At 35.2% G+C, this 17,067-nt stretch overlaps 1 protein-coding gene across 2 annotated transcripts in view; it reads right to left on the bottom strand.

Moving 5' to 3' along the window:
- SLC16A10 (solute carrier family 16 member 10) overlaps positions 1-17,067 on the bottom strand; it is a 51,321-nt gene that overhangs the window by 31,588 nt on the left and 2,666 nt on the right. For both annotated transcript variants that reach the window (XR_015745182.1, XM_087942202.1), the window contains exons 2-3: positions 3,362-3,506; positions 977-1,406 (exon numbers count right to left, since the gene is read on the bottom strand). Coding sequence is in view for 1 of the 2 variants with exons in the window: in XM_087942202.1 (XP_087798328.1) it covers positions 977-1,406; positions 3,362-3,506 (575 nt within the window). In the remaining variant the exon portion in view is untranslated. The remainder of the gene's footprint in view (positions 1-976; positions 1,407-3,361; positions 3,507-17,067) is intronic.

Consider the following 17,067-nt stretch of genomic DNA (forward strand, 5'->3'; position numbering starts at 1 on the left):
CGGTCCCGGCCCCGGGGCCGCCCCGGGCCCCCCCCCACCCCCCGCCCCCGCGAGGGGGCCCGCCCGCCGCGAGAGCCGGGCGGGGCCGCCCCGCCCCCAGCCGCCCACCCTATGGTCCCCCGGCGGGCGCAAATAATTTGAATCTGTTTCAGAAAAGCTATATAAGTTCTAGGGAATGTAAGAAAAGTTATTTTAAAATAAAATGTGAATTAACATTTTAAGTAATAAATATGAACTTATATCCTGATTTTAAGTTTTATCACCCATCTGTAAGGTTTCTTTGCCTTACTAAATTTCGTCCTAGGTTCAGACATAGGATAACAAATCCATTCTTACTCTCCACATATTAGAGTTGACCTTAAGGTTTTTTAAATTTATCATTTGTTATATAACATCCTAATTCTATCCTAGACAAGATGAATTACACATAAATTTAATAAATAAATAAGTAAATTCACACAACTGTATCTCAACTAAACAGACCAAGTTGTTTTGCCCCAACAGATAGTTCCTTTGCTCTTCTTTCTATAGCATACAAACATAATGAATGTATTAAGTTTTTATTTACTCAAAAAATAAATATGAGCTGTAGCATAAATCAGGATCTTAAACAGACTTCAAACTATGAAACATAACAGATAAAAAAAGAAAACAAATTATGACTGATTGAAGATTTCCTAGTTTGTAATCCCCAAAGATGGGTTTTGGGCCAGCAACTGTTCCATTCATATCTCAGCTTTTCTCTTAGGTCTTAAGCCAAGATTATGCTCTGCAAATAATTGTCTGAAGACCCCCTTCCCCAGTTTAATATAGCTTTTTACACAAATTAAATAGTGAAGGAAATGAAGAAATAGTAACTTTTTTTTTGTTAAAAAGAACATTTTTTAAAAAAAAAAATCTAAGTATTTTAACATAAAGTTTATTACATTCACTTATGTAAGCGATAAAATATAAAAACAGAAAGATGAATACTTACTAGATGAACATAAGGTATGAAGTATCCAAATAAAGCAGCTGGAACACCCAGAGCCCAGATTCTATAACTCAGAATTTTGAAAATGGAAAAATTACACATTTCTTTCGCTGGAGGTAATTTGAACTTCCCTTTTTCACTTTGTTTGGTATTAGGCATGAGAGGTTTGTAAGTAAAGCCAGCCAGGAAGAGAATAAATAAAAAAATGCATAGGATTCGAAAAGTTCCATAGAGGCCAAGAGAACGGATCAGTTCATCTAAAACAAAAGGCAGTGTTATAGTAAACAAACTACTCCCAGCGGTAACAATGCCATTCACTAGTCCCAGGCGCTTCTTGAAATACTGTCCCAAAATGACCAGGGATGGTTGATAGCTAAATGAGCAGCCACAGCCAAACAAGATTCCGTAAGTGAAATACAGAGGTCCAAGTGAGCTACAACAAATAGAAAACAGTGTTAACTATGGTCTTTGGCATATTTTCCTGTTTTAATTTTTCAATTTTGTTTTATATTGGCATTTGGATATTGTTAGAAAATCAAAGATAATTTAGTACTTATGATGCTGTCTCTACTCTAAAATATTGCTTGTCAAATCTAAAAGGCTATCTTTTTATAATGTTTACATGAGCCAACTTTTATCCCCAAAATGTAATTTTGCATAGTTCAAATCAACATTATACATTTTTCACATGGATTGCATAATGAAGAAAAATATTTCTTGTGATATGAAAATTGTAGTTCTATTATTAGCTTAAAATTGCATTTGACCTTTTCTGCAGTTATATCACACTGTTGATTCATATTCAGATTCTATTCCCATCATATTTCCCATTTCCTAAAAGAAGAACAGTAACAAGGTGTATGCTACATTTTATTTTATTATTTTCATCAAATTCTTTTAATTTATGAAGATTAAATCAAACTGAATTTTATTTTTGTCTTTCAAGTACGCAATCTCCAAACTTTTGATTGTATTTTGATTTTTTGTAAAAAAAATAAAAAAAAAAAAAAAGAGCATCCTCAATTATTTATTTATAAATTACATCCATGGTACTATTACAATATATTATGCACATAATAAAACATACACCCAAAATATATATCTTAAAAGAATGAGATAAATATAGACATTTTATTTTTTCTTGCAACCCAATGGATCATTTTGTGCATATCCCATTTTTGAGACCAGTATTCTAGCTGTGCCAGTAAATCCGTATCATTTGTAAATTTGATAAATGTACTGTTTATCTCTTCTGTGGGCATATAAAAAAGCATCTTCTGAAACTTTCATTAGCTTTCTGGAAGTGTCAAGGGAAGCTTCACAGCATGATTGAACTGCATGAATAGAAACCATTTCCAGATACTGGAAATGGTAAATGAGGCTGAAAGCAAAACCACACACCCACTGCACTTCCAGAAGTGATTAACTAAGTAGATAAAGAGAAAATATCTCTACTAAACATTCAGATGGGATAGATAAAGTGCTACTATATGTACCCTTAATGATGCAGGGATGTATAATAGATTTTCCCCCCCAATAATTTACACCATTTTACAACCCTATGCCATTTTACAAACTACTTTGAACAATCTTTTCAAATATGAAAAGGAAGATCTGAATAATTTTGTCTTGAATGAATGGTGTAGAGACATATGGAGGTAACCTTGAAGGAGGAATACAAGGGCAGTTACATAAGCATTAACTTAGCCCTAAAAGAGAAGAAAGTGTGACAAAGAAACTCAAGATTGTCTGGCTTTGATTTGCTTAAGTATAAGATTCAGAGGAGAAAGAGAGAAACTTTTGTGCTTTCAAAATTCTGTTCCTATACACTACAAACATAAAGTAGAGTTCCTGGGATCTGTGTGGAATCTGTTTACTTCAAATCATTGACAAATGGGCAGCAAAGAATTCATAGCTCAAGAGCAATCCATGCAAAATCTCACTATTTTCTTGAATATACAATAATCCCTGGGGTAAGATGTTTTCTCACTTTTAATACAAAAATAACATAGAGCAATACGAGGAAAGGTTTATTTACAGAGGCCCACTTTACCTCAGAAATGGCTGCTTAAATCATGTTTGATGACAGAACAGATCATGATCGTAAGGGTGCTGTTGGCTAATACTAAGTGCTAGGATAATACTTTAAATATGACATAATTTTAGTGTTTTGACTAAAATTACATCATAGTTAAAGTATTATCCTAGCATCCTTAAGCTCATGATCTGTTCTGTCATCAAGCATGATTTAAGATCAAGATCATGATCTAATGATAGGAAGTTGGAAGTTTGGGCAGAAGAAATATTAGAGTTGTCAAGGGAGTGCCCTAAATAAACTGCTAGAGGCCAATTGCATTTTGAAAAGTCAATGAAAATTAGTATTCTTACCGTACAAAGGAGCTTAAAAGGAGCCCGACGAAAGCCACAGCTGCTCCTACTACAGCTACTTGTCGACAACCAAATATGTTGGTAAATACACTGACAATGGGAGAACAGAAGAAAATCATCCCCATCGATAAAGAATTCACCAATGCTACAGAAAAGATTAAAAATTAGAATTGATTTAGCATGGCAGGTTTGATAATACACAGTGTAATATTTATTCCAGTTTTTAGGTAGCATGGAACAAAACCTGGCAAGCTAATAATTTGTATTTTGAAAAACTTCAAGTGGACTTGAAGTTTAACATTTTAAAAGATAGGAACAGGTATAGACATGTTTTATATAAATGTGCAAATACTTATAAACTATATCATAAAAATATATTGAAAATCACCCTGCGTGTTGGAAGTGGAAAGTATATAGATTATTGTATGTGTATAAATACGTATACAGATAAACCATCATTTGAAAGACTGTTTGTTTTCCATCTTTTTTAATGAGATTTTGACATGACAGAAATAATTTCTTGAGAATAGAAATGGATAGTGTATTATTTCCTACTTGCACAAAGACTGATACTGCAGAGTTTGGAAAGACCCTTTAACAATTACTGAATAACTTTTCTGTCCATATGTCAATAGGCATTTCAGAGACTTTTCTGGAGGATAATTTAGAAACTGAGACTGCAGAGTATAGCAGAACTATTTATAGAAGTTTTTATTGCTGATTTAATTGCTTTTGTAAATAACTATAATTTGATATTAAAATATCTCTTAATAAGATGCTTCTTGTTAAATTAATCTTAAGAGATGAATGCTTTTCATATTTTCCCTTTACATACAATGTTTCATACACAAACACACACACACAGACTGGCATATAGAACTTATTTTCTGATTGTGCAAATTGAATAACCATAGGTACGAAAAAGAGGTTTAATGTAATTTTACTGGAAGTTGATTAGAAATCATGTAGTCTTGCATTTTATAGATTAGAATGAAGTAATCCTCACTTAACTGATTGCAGGTGGTATCAGTAATTGTCAGTTGCAAGTAATCAGGAACAGGAATTGAGTTCAAAGCATTAGAAGTCTATTACATGCTACCGATACACAAGAATCTGATATACTAATTGTCAAACCAAATTGGCATTAGATAAGGGTCAATGGAGTGAGAACATAATGACTGCAAACTGATGACACCTTTGACCCTACTATCAGGCTTAGTCTGCTCATCTCCTACAGTAATTCTGTCACTAAGCAATGCAGACATACAGTAAAATATCATGTGACCATACCCAGTTTATGATGTTAGTTCCAGCTGCTGCCATTAAGCAAATCACCTTGATCAATAATGTGACCACAACTTGAGATTTCCTGTTGGCTTTCCCATTAACTTTGCTTGTTGGAAGCAAGCTGTGAGGTCACAGATGGTGATCCTTGACCACGGGTATACTACAACAGTCATAAATTCAAGAACTAGTCATAAATCTCATTTTCAGTGCAAATGTACCTTTGAATGGTTGTTGAATGGTTGTTGAAGTCAATAAGCAAGGACTACTTGTAGTTTATAGAAAGACTGTGTGAGCTGAGCTGAAATTTGCAATCCACTCCAATATATTATACCTGAACTTACATTGCAAAATTACCATAGGTTAAAACTATGGATGGTGATGATTACTTACAAACAGAACATAATTCTTCATAACTTTTTTGAAAGAGAAAATACTTAGCAAATACTTAGTAAAACTTTAGATATAACCTTTATCAACTAATGTTGATTATAGTTACTAAATTAACTATAATTCAAGGGCATGGTAATGAAACAACTTTTTATGGCTTTTTATGGCTTTGAACATGCACATCTGCAAGACTGCCTGATCCAAACGAAATCTGCCCACTGGATCATCTTCAAAGACCCACAGGCAAATCTTATCTATGGTAGACCTTCTCTTGTGGTACAGCTGGTCCATCATCCATATCAATGTTCTGCAGTGGTATTAATATTCAGATGTTTTATAGAGTAAGATGGGCAGGTTTTTTTTGAAGCCATGGCTAAATAACTCATTGCAAATAGTTTCAGCTCCAAGGGGGCTATACAATGAAGTCACTGTGGGTAGAGTCAAACACTCTTAATCTTTTTTTTTTAAAGGTTTTCTGGGGACAGGGGATATTAAATGCAATGATATTACTATGCTTTGGGAACTTAAAAAGGGTTAACAAAAAAAAAAAGTCTATACCACCCACTCAAAGTCAGAAGTTTTCTGCTACATTTTGGGAGGCAGCAAAAGGTGCCAGATCTCTCTGCCTCCCAACTGCTCCCTCCCAGATTACGATTCTCCTACAGCTATCGATAGAAGGGAAGCAGGGCTCCATCCCTCATATCCAGCTGTATGCTAATGAGCCAAAACTCTGGAATGATGCTGTTTATAAATTTTAACAATCAATCTATCCCCACGAGCTGAAAAACAAATCTCAACTGCAGATTGCATGCTAAGGGTGCGCTTTTAAACCATTAAGATTTTGAACCTCATTCGACTCAAGTATTCCTTTAAAAAGTAATTTAGAGAAAATGAATGGTGTAAAAGAGGAAAACATTTGGAGCATACAAATCTTTAGCACCTAAGAATCCTAAAGATACGAGGTCTTTCTTATTTATACTCGTGGTCCTCAGTTAGCAACCACTTATTCAGTGACCATTCAAACTTATGACAGCATTGAACAAGTAGTACTTACAAATAGTCCCCCAAATTCTGGCTAATGGAAAGCTCCTGCAATTATGTCATTGTGACTGGAGTGCTCAGCAACTGAACCACATTTTCAACTTCTGTAATATCTTGCAGTCACATAATCACAATTTGCAAACTTCCAGGTCAACTTTCCACAAAGAAAGTTGATGGGGATTGAAGTCAGCAGGAAATCAGAAATCACAGTCACGTGAAGTCCTTGCTTAACAAATCATGGTAATTCACTTGATGATGGCAACCATGGACTGCCAGAACTATCTTTACTGAATGGCAGTCACGTAATACCGTAATATTACGACTAAGTCACTTACCGATGGAAAGTCTGGTCCCAATTACCATCATTAAGGATACTTGTATGCTGTTTCACAGTTTCTAAGACTAAAGGCAAAATGGAATTGAGCATTTACAGACAGGGCCCTCATCTCCTTAAAAAAGTATATCTTTTATTATACTACCTATTCAAGTTTTTTTTTTTTTTACTGCAAGCGATTGAATAGTCTGCTCTTTCAGGAGAGCCGGTATACCAGAAAGTAGCCCTCCCAGAATTTTGATTATGCTGGTTGTGAAGTCTGGAAAAGCTGTCATAAAGAGTATAGCAACATCATGCCCACTGGGATAGCTAAATTCTGTCAAGAATGAGTAAATAAATTCCATTGCCTTCTAATGTTTTATTTGTAGAAAAAATAATCAAGACAGTGTAGGCATATTCTGCTGCAAGTTCTATTTAGTGTTAGAATAAATTAGTTTCAGATACCACTGTGGAAAATTGTGGATTGTTGTAATGACGAGGCAGTCGAGGTGTTTGATCATGATCAACTGAATCATGATGACTTTATTGGAGTCTAGTCTTGTATTTATACACATTTTTAGTAATCCTCTAACATTGGTTAACTTTGGTTGTTGCTCAACTTTTGTTACTGTTTAGCATAGTAATTAACACAATTAATTATCTCTAGTTAAAGTCTAACACATGTTTACTTCCTCTCTCTAATCCTTCTTTGCATTAATGATTTTGTTTGTCTGAGTTGTATTTGCTTTTGTCCTTATCTGAGGTTTGCCATCAAGATAATGACTTTCCTGCAATTACAACTCTACAGTGAATTTTAAATAATGACTTGTATTTGGCGCGTGTGTGAATATCCCCACAAATGTCAATATTCTGATGTTTCAACAGGTTTTTTTAGATTTTTTTTTTTAATTTTTTCTTGGTTTTGTTCTTATATTTTGCAAAGCAGTTATAAATGAAAACAGTTTTTTATCCTTATGAACCTCTTTTATATTTGCCCCCTTTTCAATTGTTTTTTTCCGAGAAAATATGCTCACTGTAAATTTATCTCACAGGCCTGTTTTGGATCTAAAGTAAGGGAAACCACTCACAGCCTATTCCCTTAAAATGCTTTGAGCTCTCGAGAGAAAAAATAATTTATAATTCAATCACTCAACCAGTCAGTCAATCAATTAATCAAGCAGTGGTTTTTAACCCCAGACTTTAACATAACCTCTATTTCAAAGTATATCTCTGGGATCCAAATTAATCTCATAAAGTCTCCTAAAGAATGAAAAGTGTAGGTAGATCCCATCTCTACACTTGGGGGTGGGTGGAGGGTATGCCAATCTCTACATTTGGGTAAAGGGGTATGCTGGCCAACTTGCCTGGAAAAAGGAAAAAATAAACAAGAGATAACAAAGAGGAATGGTAGAAGAGAAGGCAGTCAAGGGAGTTAAGATGTTAAAGTACAAACTCTTCCCTTCCTTAAAACGTTAAGCAGTTACATCAAGTAGCCCTTCCGCAATGTAGGTGTCAAAATTGAGACAGATCTGTTTGAGTACATTCTTGAAGAAAGAACCAAATGTTCAGAGCAAGCATTCTGCTTGTATTATACAAGTTTACCAAGTTCTTTCCTTTTCTAAAAGATCTTGTTTCTTGCTGCAGGCAAGGAATATAACACACTTGGATTCCATTTTAATCACGCTGTACAATTTCTCCTCTTGAGGGAGAAAAAAATTATCTGTCAATGTTACCTATGTCATACATGCTGTTTTAGACACCAGTCAGGTAGAAAACAATACAATAATCAAGAACCATTAAGGAAGAAACCACACCCTATCAAACCTGCGAGGGCAAGCCACCATATATAAGCAAACAGCAAACGTCATACTCACCATGACCATGAATGAAATGTCACTAAGCAAGCGAGCGCATAGACAAACAAGCACACAAGATCTTCACATGATTTTATATATTTTGACTTGGCCCTCCCCCGATGATGTCCAATGTCATTTTTTGTATGGAAGCCATTCTAGCGCCCTTTTCGTTTTGTCCTTTTTTGTACTTGTTCAAGCTCTACATTATCCTTCTTATATCCTTGGTATAATACACAATAGAGTAAGTAGCTGAAAAGTATACAGCCAAAAAAAAAAGGAACAGAGTTCCAAAAGACAAAAAAAGAAAGAAACCCTCCAAATTGACCATGTTTGGTACTGTGGGGCCAGGGAGAGAAGTAAAAAAGAAGGATCAGCCTAGAATCGTTACAAATGAATTAAGTCCAGCCCCCCTCACCTTGATTGCTGTTACCATTATCAATTTATAACCAGGTGCTGACCGTTAGTTGATAAGATTCCTGTGCATACGCTTTTAGCAATAATTCAGTTAAACTGAAACTTCATGTGAAGACTTGGTCTTTCACACCTGACAGAAACATTGTTCTAGAAACGCAGTTTCAGAATGACAGAATTGAAGGGTCCAAGTTGGTCTCTACAGCTGGTATACTGAAAGAGTATGTCAGACAGATGGGAGTCGGGGGAAGGGATATCATTTTTGACGCAATGTAGACAATTTTTTTTTAGAACTGACTCATGGATTCTTGCTTCTGTAACTTTCAGGATTTATTATAACATTTGTGTTATGAGTTGATCCTGAAAGAAGCTTGAACTGGTAGAGGAAGTCATAATCAGCCTGTTCTGCTACAATTTAACTGGTTATCATTTTGCTCAAGCTTCCTGAACCAGGGTTTACCAGGTAAATCTGATACATATCTGCTAAGCATTTCTTTGTGGCCAGCAGTGGTTAATCCAAGATAATTTTATAAAGGAATATTGTAGCCTTAAAAGCACATGTGTGCAGACACACAGACACAGACAAAAAGACAGACAGACACACACAGAGAGAGAGAGAGAGAGAGAGGGAGAGAGGAGGCTTAAAGTTTAAGCCTTTGCGAGCCAAAAAAAGGATTTAAGCACCATTTAAGTTTTGCTAAAATAGTAATATTTGTAGTTATTATTTTTCATTTAGTAAAGATGATATAAATAGACATAAAATTTTTGCAACAATGATTCACAACGTTTAAATTGGAAATGAGAAAATGAACATCAGCACTGGGATTTAGAAGGAACTAAAACTTAAACCAAACTAAATGGTTGCTAATTTTTTTACTTCTATGTATACTGCCCACATATACCCATTTAAAATAGTGTGTTTTAGACACTACTTTAAATATCAGAAAAGTATAGCAAATATAGCTGAAAAGATGGGGGGAATGAAATAAATTTTCCATCTCCTAGGCCTGAGACACATTGATTCTATGTCTGGAAAATACCTATCAATCATTTGAATACTAGATATCACAACATTATAAAGTCATTTATAAATACTTTTTCATAAAATGCTTACAATTGTCTTTTTTAGTAGAAATTTTAAAGTTCTAGCATATTTTGATATGTTGTATGAGAAAAGAGGAGAAATTTTCCCTAGCACATAATAAATTATGACTTGACCAAATAATTTTATGAATCCAACAGGACAAAAAATAAAAAAGACTGTCTGTAATTCAGTGGCACATAAATTTAATAAATCAGGTGCAATTCTACAAAAGTTTGGCCAATTTTCAAAAGTAATTTCCACTCAGAGAAAAATTATTTTTTTATTAATTCCCAAGTAATTCTTCTAATAGTTTCTATCAGTGAAAGTACTGGGTAAGTTTATTTCAGACAGAGAGATATATATATATTCAAATTCAAAATGAGAAAGAATTAGTTGACCATAAGAACAACCTGCCTCCAAATGTCCTGGATTCTCCATCACTGGAAGTTTTCAAAGAAAATTTGGACCAGTGAGCCCTTTTGATAATAGCGCCTGCCTTCTGAGGTCATTTCCCTCTTTCAGGAGATAACTTTCTTCTCCCACCTTTTTAACTTTCTGCAAATTATTAAAGACTTGGTGGTTCTCTCAGGCCTTCAGCTAGGAGGTGATTGATCCCCTTTTGATTTTTTGGCTCTGCTTTCTGATCAACTATATTCTTTTCCTCTGATTGTTTTCATAAAAGTTTATTTTCAATTTTTAATTGTAAGCTGTGCAAAGCTTCTGTGGAGTTGGGTGGACTTGAAACTGAATGGATATATAAATAAATGCATTTTTAAAAGGAAGTGCTCAATTGGCTTAAACATAATACAATCTTTTTCATTTAAAGCAGAGTGTTAGGCCCAGCTTCCGTACCAAAAGTCAGAGAGCTATAATGATGGCACTTTAGAAATCCAGGGAAAGACAGGTAGAACATCTTCATGGCAGAAGTAATCCATCCAGCAAGAAAATAAAAATCAGATAAGGAGTAGTTCAGAACCAGCCAAAGTCATTTTCATTTCTATACTGTATCCATTTAAGAAATGGGCAAATTTCCCAGATTACCATGTGACAAGCTGGTCACATTCATTGTTTCATGCTGGTTGCATTCGTCTTTTTATGCTGATTTTAAAGACAAAAAGAAATCCCAAATTAAAAAAATCAATGCAAGTTCTCCCATCTTTAAAACCCTGAAGCACCAGAAAATTGCAACAGTTTGCAATATAGCTACGAGGACCATCTAGACCAATTCCTGAGATTTCCTTGGTAAATTTCTTTTTTCCAGAGGTGGACTGCCATTGCCTGCTTCCTAGGGCTGATAAAAAGTAACTTGCCCAACAATTGGCCTTGTGTCCAAGAATAGGACGAAAACTCAGTCTCTTGGTTTCTAGCTATACTACCGCAACCATTACACCACACCTTGGCATTTAAAACATCTTGCTGCCAGATCTATTTTTGCAGTTGGTTAGTCAGACAAGTAAATTAGAGTTATGATGCAAATCTAGAGTTATAGAACAATCACTGATTCTAAACTGACCTAAGAAAAGTATGCAGGCATAATCTTGCTAGGGAACATAAGCAGAAGCCCACTATTGCATTGGTTACTGTGGGAACAAATGTTCTACCTACATTCTTAAAGAATTCAATGAATGCTGGTAGGAAAAGGTAGGAATCTAATAGAAGCCTAGTACAGTATAAAAAGAACTAATACAATATGGTTGCAAGATCTATGTGAAGGAAGGAAGGCAATGTTCACAAATGTCAGTATTTCTATGATCACTACAAGGTAGCAGAAATTAAGTTCACATTGTTCAAAAAGCTAAATAATGTTGGCTCTGATGAAACTTTGGGTACAATAATAGAAAATTCCAGGGCTATGTGCTATGCTTGGAAATCATCATCATCATCATCATCATCATCATCACCACACTACTACACTACATCACCACAATAATACTATCCCAGAAAATGACAATAGCAAATCATTTCTGTACTCTTGTCAAGAAAACAACTAGGAGATGTCCATACAGTTGAACCTGAGGAGTCATTTTCTTTTTTATTGTTTTAATATATTCCAATGACTTTAAGCATCATCATGAAACCAAAAGAATTTGTCTGCAAAATGAAGTACCCAAAGTGAAAGGGGTCCAATCTGCTGCTTCTCCCCCCACTCTAATGACAAATCAGCTATAGTCAGCTGTTATTTCAAGTGGGACCTGGAGGCCCAAACTGTGCTTAGTCATCTCACAGATGGGATAAAATAACTTTGATGAGAGAGGGAAGGGTGATTTCTGTGCTGAACAGCAGGAAGGCACACTTCTAATATTTTATGGAGTGAGACTGACAAAATATTAACCTTCCACCCACAGGGAAGCTGTGATTATGTTGTTTCTGTTCCCCCTTTATAATGGAAGAGAGTGCTGGGTTGAAGGCTTAACCCCTTATGAAGAAGTCGCCACCCTCCTTAATCATTAAGATACAACAGAAAGTCGCAAGCTTCTAGACTGATATTCAGAAGCCCTACTCCTCTTGGTCAAGGACTTTGTTTGGTTTTGTTTAACAAAGCTACACATTTTTAAACCTTAAAATAGGGACTCTGAATAGCTTAGTACCTTTGAAGGATTCCAATAAGAAGACCGATCTTGATTTACAGGCTACGTACCAATTCTTCTGCAAGAGTTGTATGTTAGCGGCCATGTTAATTTCCTACCGTAGTATCTGCCATGAAAGCAGCAGATTTTGCTAATTTGTTCATACCCTGCCTGAGCATCCTGTTCCTTAAGAAGATGTGATGAGCTGAGCTGATTGGCTCACAGAAGTAAAGCTTTAACGAAAATGAATTGATTGCATTTGGTTATGGGAAGCATAATGGGGGTGGCAAGGATATACACAGTTACACCATTGGGGACTTTTGTCCTGAGTTTAGTTACCATGGAGCTTTTCGTTCTAATGCTGAAGAGCAAATTAAACATGATGAAGAAGTGAAACAAACAAAGGGCATGGAAACAACAACAACAAAAAGATCCTGCTTATGGAGAAGATCCAGGACATATGGATGGCTAATGAAGACACTGGGTATGAAAACTCTGGATCAGGACAATGCAAAGAACAGAAGATGGGGCTATCTACTCTTACAGGAAAAATGATCGGCAACTTGTAGCACTTTCCCCAATAGAAATGGTGACAAATCAGAAACACAAGTTCATCATAAAACCACTCACAGCAGCCAAATGCTCCACTACCAAAGCAACAATCCAATCTCCCACAAGAGAAGCTGTGTAAGAACTCTATTTAGATGAGCACAAACACACTGCCTGAACATCAGGGGAAAGGAAACAGAACACCTATACAACATCTTCCTACAAAATGGATACCCATGCAACTTTTTTTAAAAAGTGCCTGATATTCAACCTGCTACAGCACAACCAACCAGCACAAGCTATGAAAAAGATAACACTGCCATACATCAAAAACATCTGAAAAACAACCAATAGACTATTACAACTACATGGCATTACCATAGCACGTAAAACTATAACCCTCCAAAACATCTTAAATAAGCTTAAGGACCCAGTAGCACAAGAAGATATCACCTACAGGCATCATCTACAATGTACAGTATAAGGACTGTAGCTGCCATTATGTACAGACAGGCAGAAGACTGGCAAATAACATCCATGAACTTGAACTAGCAGTCAGAAGACATGATGAAAATTCCTTAATTGTATTATACATGGCAAACTTAACTATAGTTTCAAATAGGAAACTGTGAGCATCCTAGATCAAGCTAAATCCAAGGGAATTCCTGGAAGTCTGCCAACAACAGGTACACAGAAATAAACCACATTTATACATCACTCAAGAAAGACAATAACAAAACTAAAAAGGAAACAAAGAGACCAATTCACCTCCTTGCCAGCAATCAACACCCAGGTAATAACACCAGGATTAATACCAGACTAACAATCAAGCAGTGAACAATACCAATCAAGGAACTACCAACTCAGACAATCAGAAAACAACAGCAAGTTTAACCCTGAGATACTAATATTCTCTTCTATTGGTAAAATCTCTTTCAGTCTGAGGACCTTCTTCGGAATTCTTTATTATGGCCATTGCTAGAATACCAAAGTCCACACAACTGGAAAGCTCCAAACCTCTCATGAGCTCTATTGTCAAGTGAAGACGAAGCCGTTTCCTCTGCCATAGACTAACACCACTGTGCTGCCTTGAATTTACTAAAACTGACATGAAGAATATTACAAATGTGATAAAAGTAGAGGCCAGATAATGAGATAGCTCTGGCTAGCTTGATACAGACAAAATCCTCTCAAATCTGTCTTTTAGGGACATAGTTGTCTCCAAAATACCTAATTTAGCTCTCTGCTATGTAACATAACTCATCTATTTTTAAAAAGCAAGGAAAGCAAAAGTATGTTGCACATATATGAGTATTAGGAACTTATTTTTTTAAAGTAAATAGTTCATTGTATCAAGCAAGTCACAGAAGAAACGTAAACAACCTCACAGAGATTGCCCTTTGACTTCTTCCACTGCAATTCTGACCTCTTGGGAGTATAGGAATGGATGATAATTGATTTATCCAATAAAATCAGCCTTGAAACACTAAAAGATCCAAACTTTCTTTATGAAATACAAAAAAACAAAGATAAAAGATAACTACATTTTGTTCATAATAATTAGCATGGATTAATCAGTGGAACAACTTGCCATGATTTATCTTTATTTTTGAAGAATCTAGGAGAGTGGTCCCCAAACTTGGCAACTTTAAGACTTGTGACTTCAATTCCCAGAATTCCTCAGCCAACATAGCTGGCTGAGGAATTCTGGGATTTAAAGTTCACAAGTCTTAAAGTTCCCAAGTTTGGATACTTCTGATCTAGGATTATGCACTTAAACATAGACTCTGGAATAAAAAATCTTACAGATTCATTTATCTCTGCAAACAAAATGTAATATATGAATTAAAAACAAAAAAGTGGTCACCATAACAAAATCTTAAACCACAAAGTTTATGTAGTCCTATGCACTAAAATTTCTGTTTCAAAACAAGTAACCAGCTCAGAAAGAGTTAATTTTCCATTACAATGGTAACTGCAAATGGTCACTAAACAAGGCATTTTATGATGCATTTTTGAAAGCAACAATTACTTCAATATTCACTAAAATATGTGTTTTTATTATATTCATCTCTTTTATTCACAAGCTAATAGTATCTTCAAGTAGTCTAAAGCAGATTTTGTTCTGTAAATTTATTTTTGTTTATATCAGATGGTCATTTCAGCACACCAGTGTTTCTCTATCCCCTATAAGGAAATGCTGCATTTAGAGATTCTGATCCTCAAATACATTTCATATAGCTTACTGCAACTTATTTTGGAAAACATATGAAAATGGATGGTTTGTGATAGAGAATTAACAAAGAGGCAGTTGTTTGATGAGAGCCACAAGAAGGATCTGAAGCTGAATGAATGCATATTTTAAACAAGTCTGGAGAAAATACAGTTGCTCCTTTTATTCCCCACATGTTCGTAACAGTCCCTCACACTCAGCAGCGGAATGAGTCCTATACATTCTAATTATTTCACCTGTTTCCAAACGGCTTTTCCCATTCTAAGCTTTTCTTCTGCATAGTATGAATGCTTTCTGATTATCAGAAAGATATAATTTTACCCCCATCCACTACCGCTGCTGTGAAGGCAAAGAGAGATTTGTTAGATTCAGATGAGTTTAGACACCACTGCCACGGAATGGGACAATTCACCACAGTCAAACTCACCACGAGAAAACTTCAATGTGGGGACAATTCAATAATTCAATTTAATTATTTAAAATAATTTTAAAAATAATTTTCATTTTTGTCATTCACATTTCACTTTGTCCCTCCTTTGGCATCCTTTAATAATTCTATTCTATCATTTCTTTTATATTAGTATAACTCTTGTCCTGTGGCAAGTTGTCCATGGCGAGTTTTCCGAATATAAAGGAAATAGATTCTATCTAGTCTACTTTTACCTTAGTCCTGCATTTGTATTAGCAGCCTGTTAGATTGTATAATAACAGTAACTTCAAAATCTTAGCAATAAATATATTTAAGTGGTGGCATCTCTTTTCTATTCTTTATACCCCTTGATTTTATGCCTGACAAACCACCTGTTTCCCTCTTCCCCCCCTTTTTTAATCTGTGCCTTTGAGTCACTGTTTACTCCTAATAACTACCTAGACTAGTCCCTGCACTACACCATCTACTGTACGGAATAACAAGAGACAGTGCCCCACCAAGAGATTTGAATATTTCAGCCCATACTTGCTGTTGTATATGTTCATTCAACTTGCATCAGTCCTAAACTGCAATTTATTCCAACTAGAAATTAAAACTTAGTCTATTGATTAAGATGACATATTATATTAATGTAAATATATACTTGTACAATATACACATATCATAAAACATCAGATAAACTTGCTTCTTAAGAAAAGATTAATATGGTCCAACTAGAAACAATGTAATGATATCTTGTTATTACTATTCTACTACATTCAATGCCAAGCTAACCAGACATGTTAGACTTTTTAAATTACTTAAGCAGTTGACACTTTTCTAACTTACCAGTAGATACTTTCATAATAATGAAATATTCCTTGAAGCTAAGTCAAAGCAATAATTTTAAGTTTACCACTTACTCTTCAGTGAGAAAAAACAATAGGGATAACATAGTATGTATTTTGTATGAAGTTCATGCTCAGTTTCAAGTAGACATTTGCAATCACTTAAACCATAATAGGAAGGTACAACCTTGTTGTTCATAGCACACCAGCCCCTCCTTCCACTGTCTCCCTGAGTCCGCCCAAATTCATGTACACTATGTCTATGACAGTTTCCCTAATAACTGATTTTCAAAATAATCTGATAATAGTGCTGTTAGGAATTAAAATAAATGCATTAGTTTTAGGTATAGAAATATTAACCCAAATCAGATGAATGGCAATTGTGTAAAGAATATATATATAATACTTAGATTTGCAATGTACAATTGAGTGGTAACATCCAAAAATGTACTGTGCAATGAGTTACCATCAATGTAATCCTATACATGTATAGGTGGAAATATATAGGAGCCATGATGGCGCAGTGGTTAGAATGCAGCATTGTCCACTACAAGCAATTTGATTCTCACTGGCTCAAGACTGACTCAGCTTTCCATCATTCCAAGGTCGATAAAATGGGGACACAGATTGTTGGAGGCAAAATGCTGACTCTGTAAACTATTTAGACAGGGTTGTAAAGCACTATGAAGCGGTATATAAGTCTAAATGCTATTGCTATATC

Source organism: Notechis scutatus, chromosome 1 (assembly GCF_049901735.1).
Source record: "Notechis scutatus isolate UNSWTSFEM ecotype Mainland chromosome 1, rNotScu1.2, whole genome shotgun sequence".
Taxonomy (NCBI): Eukaryota; Metazoa; Chordata; class Lepidosauria; order Squamata; family Elapidae; genus Notechis; species Notechis scutatus.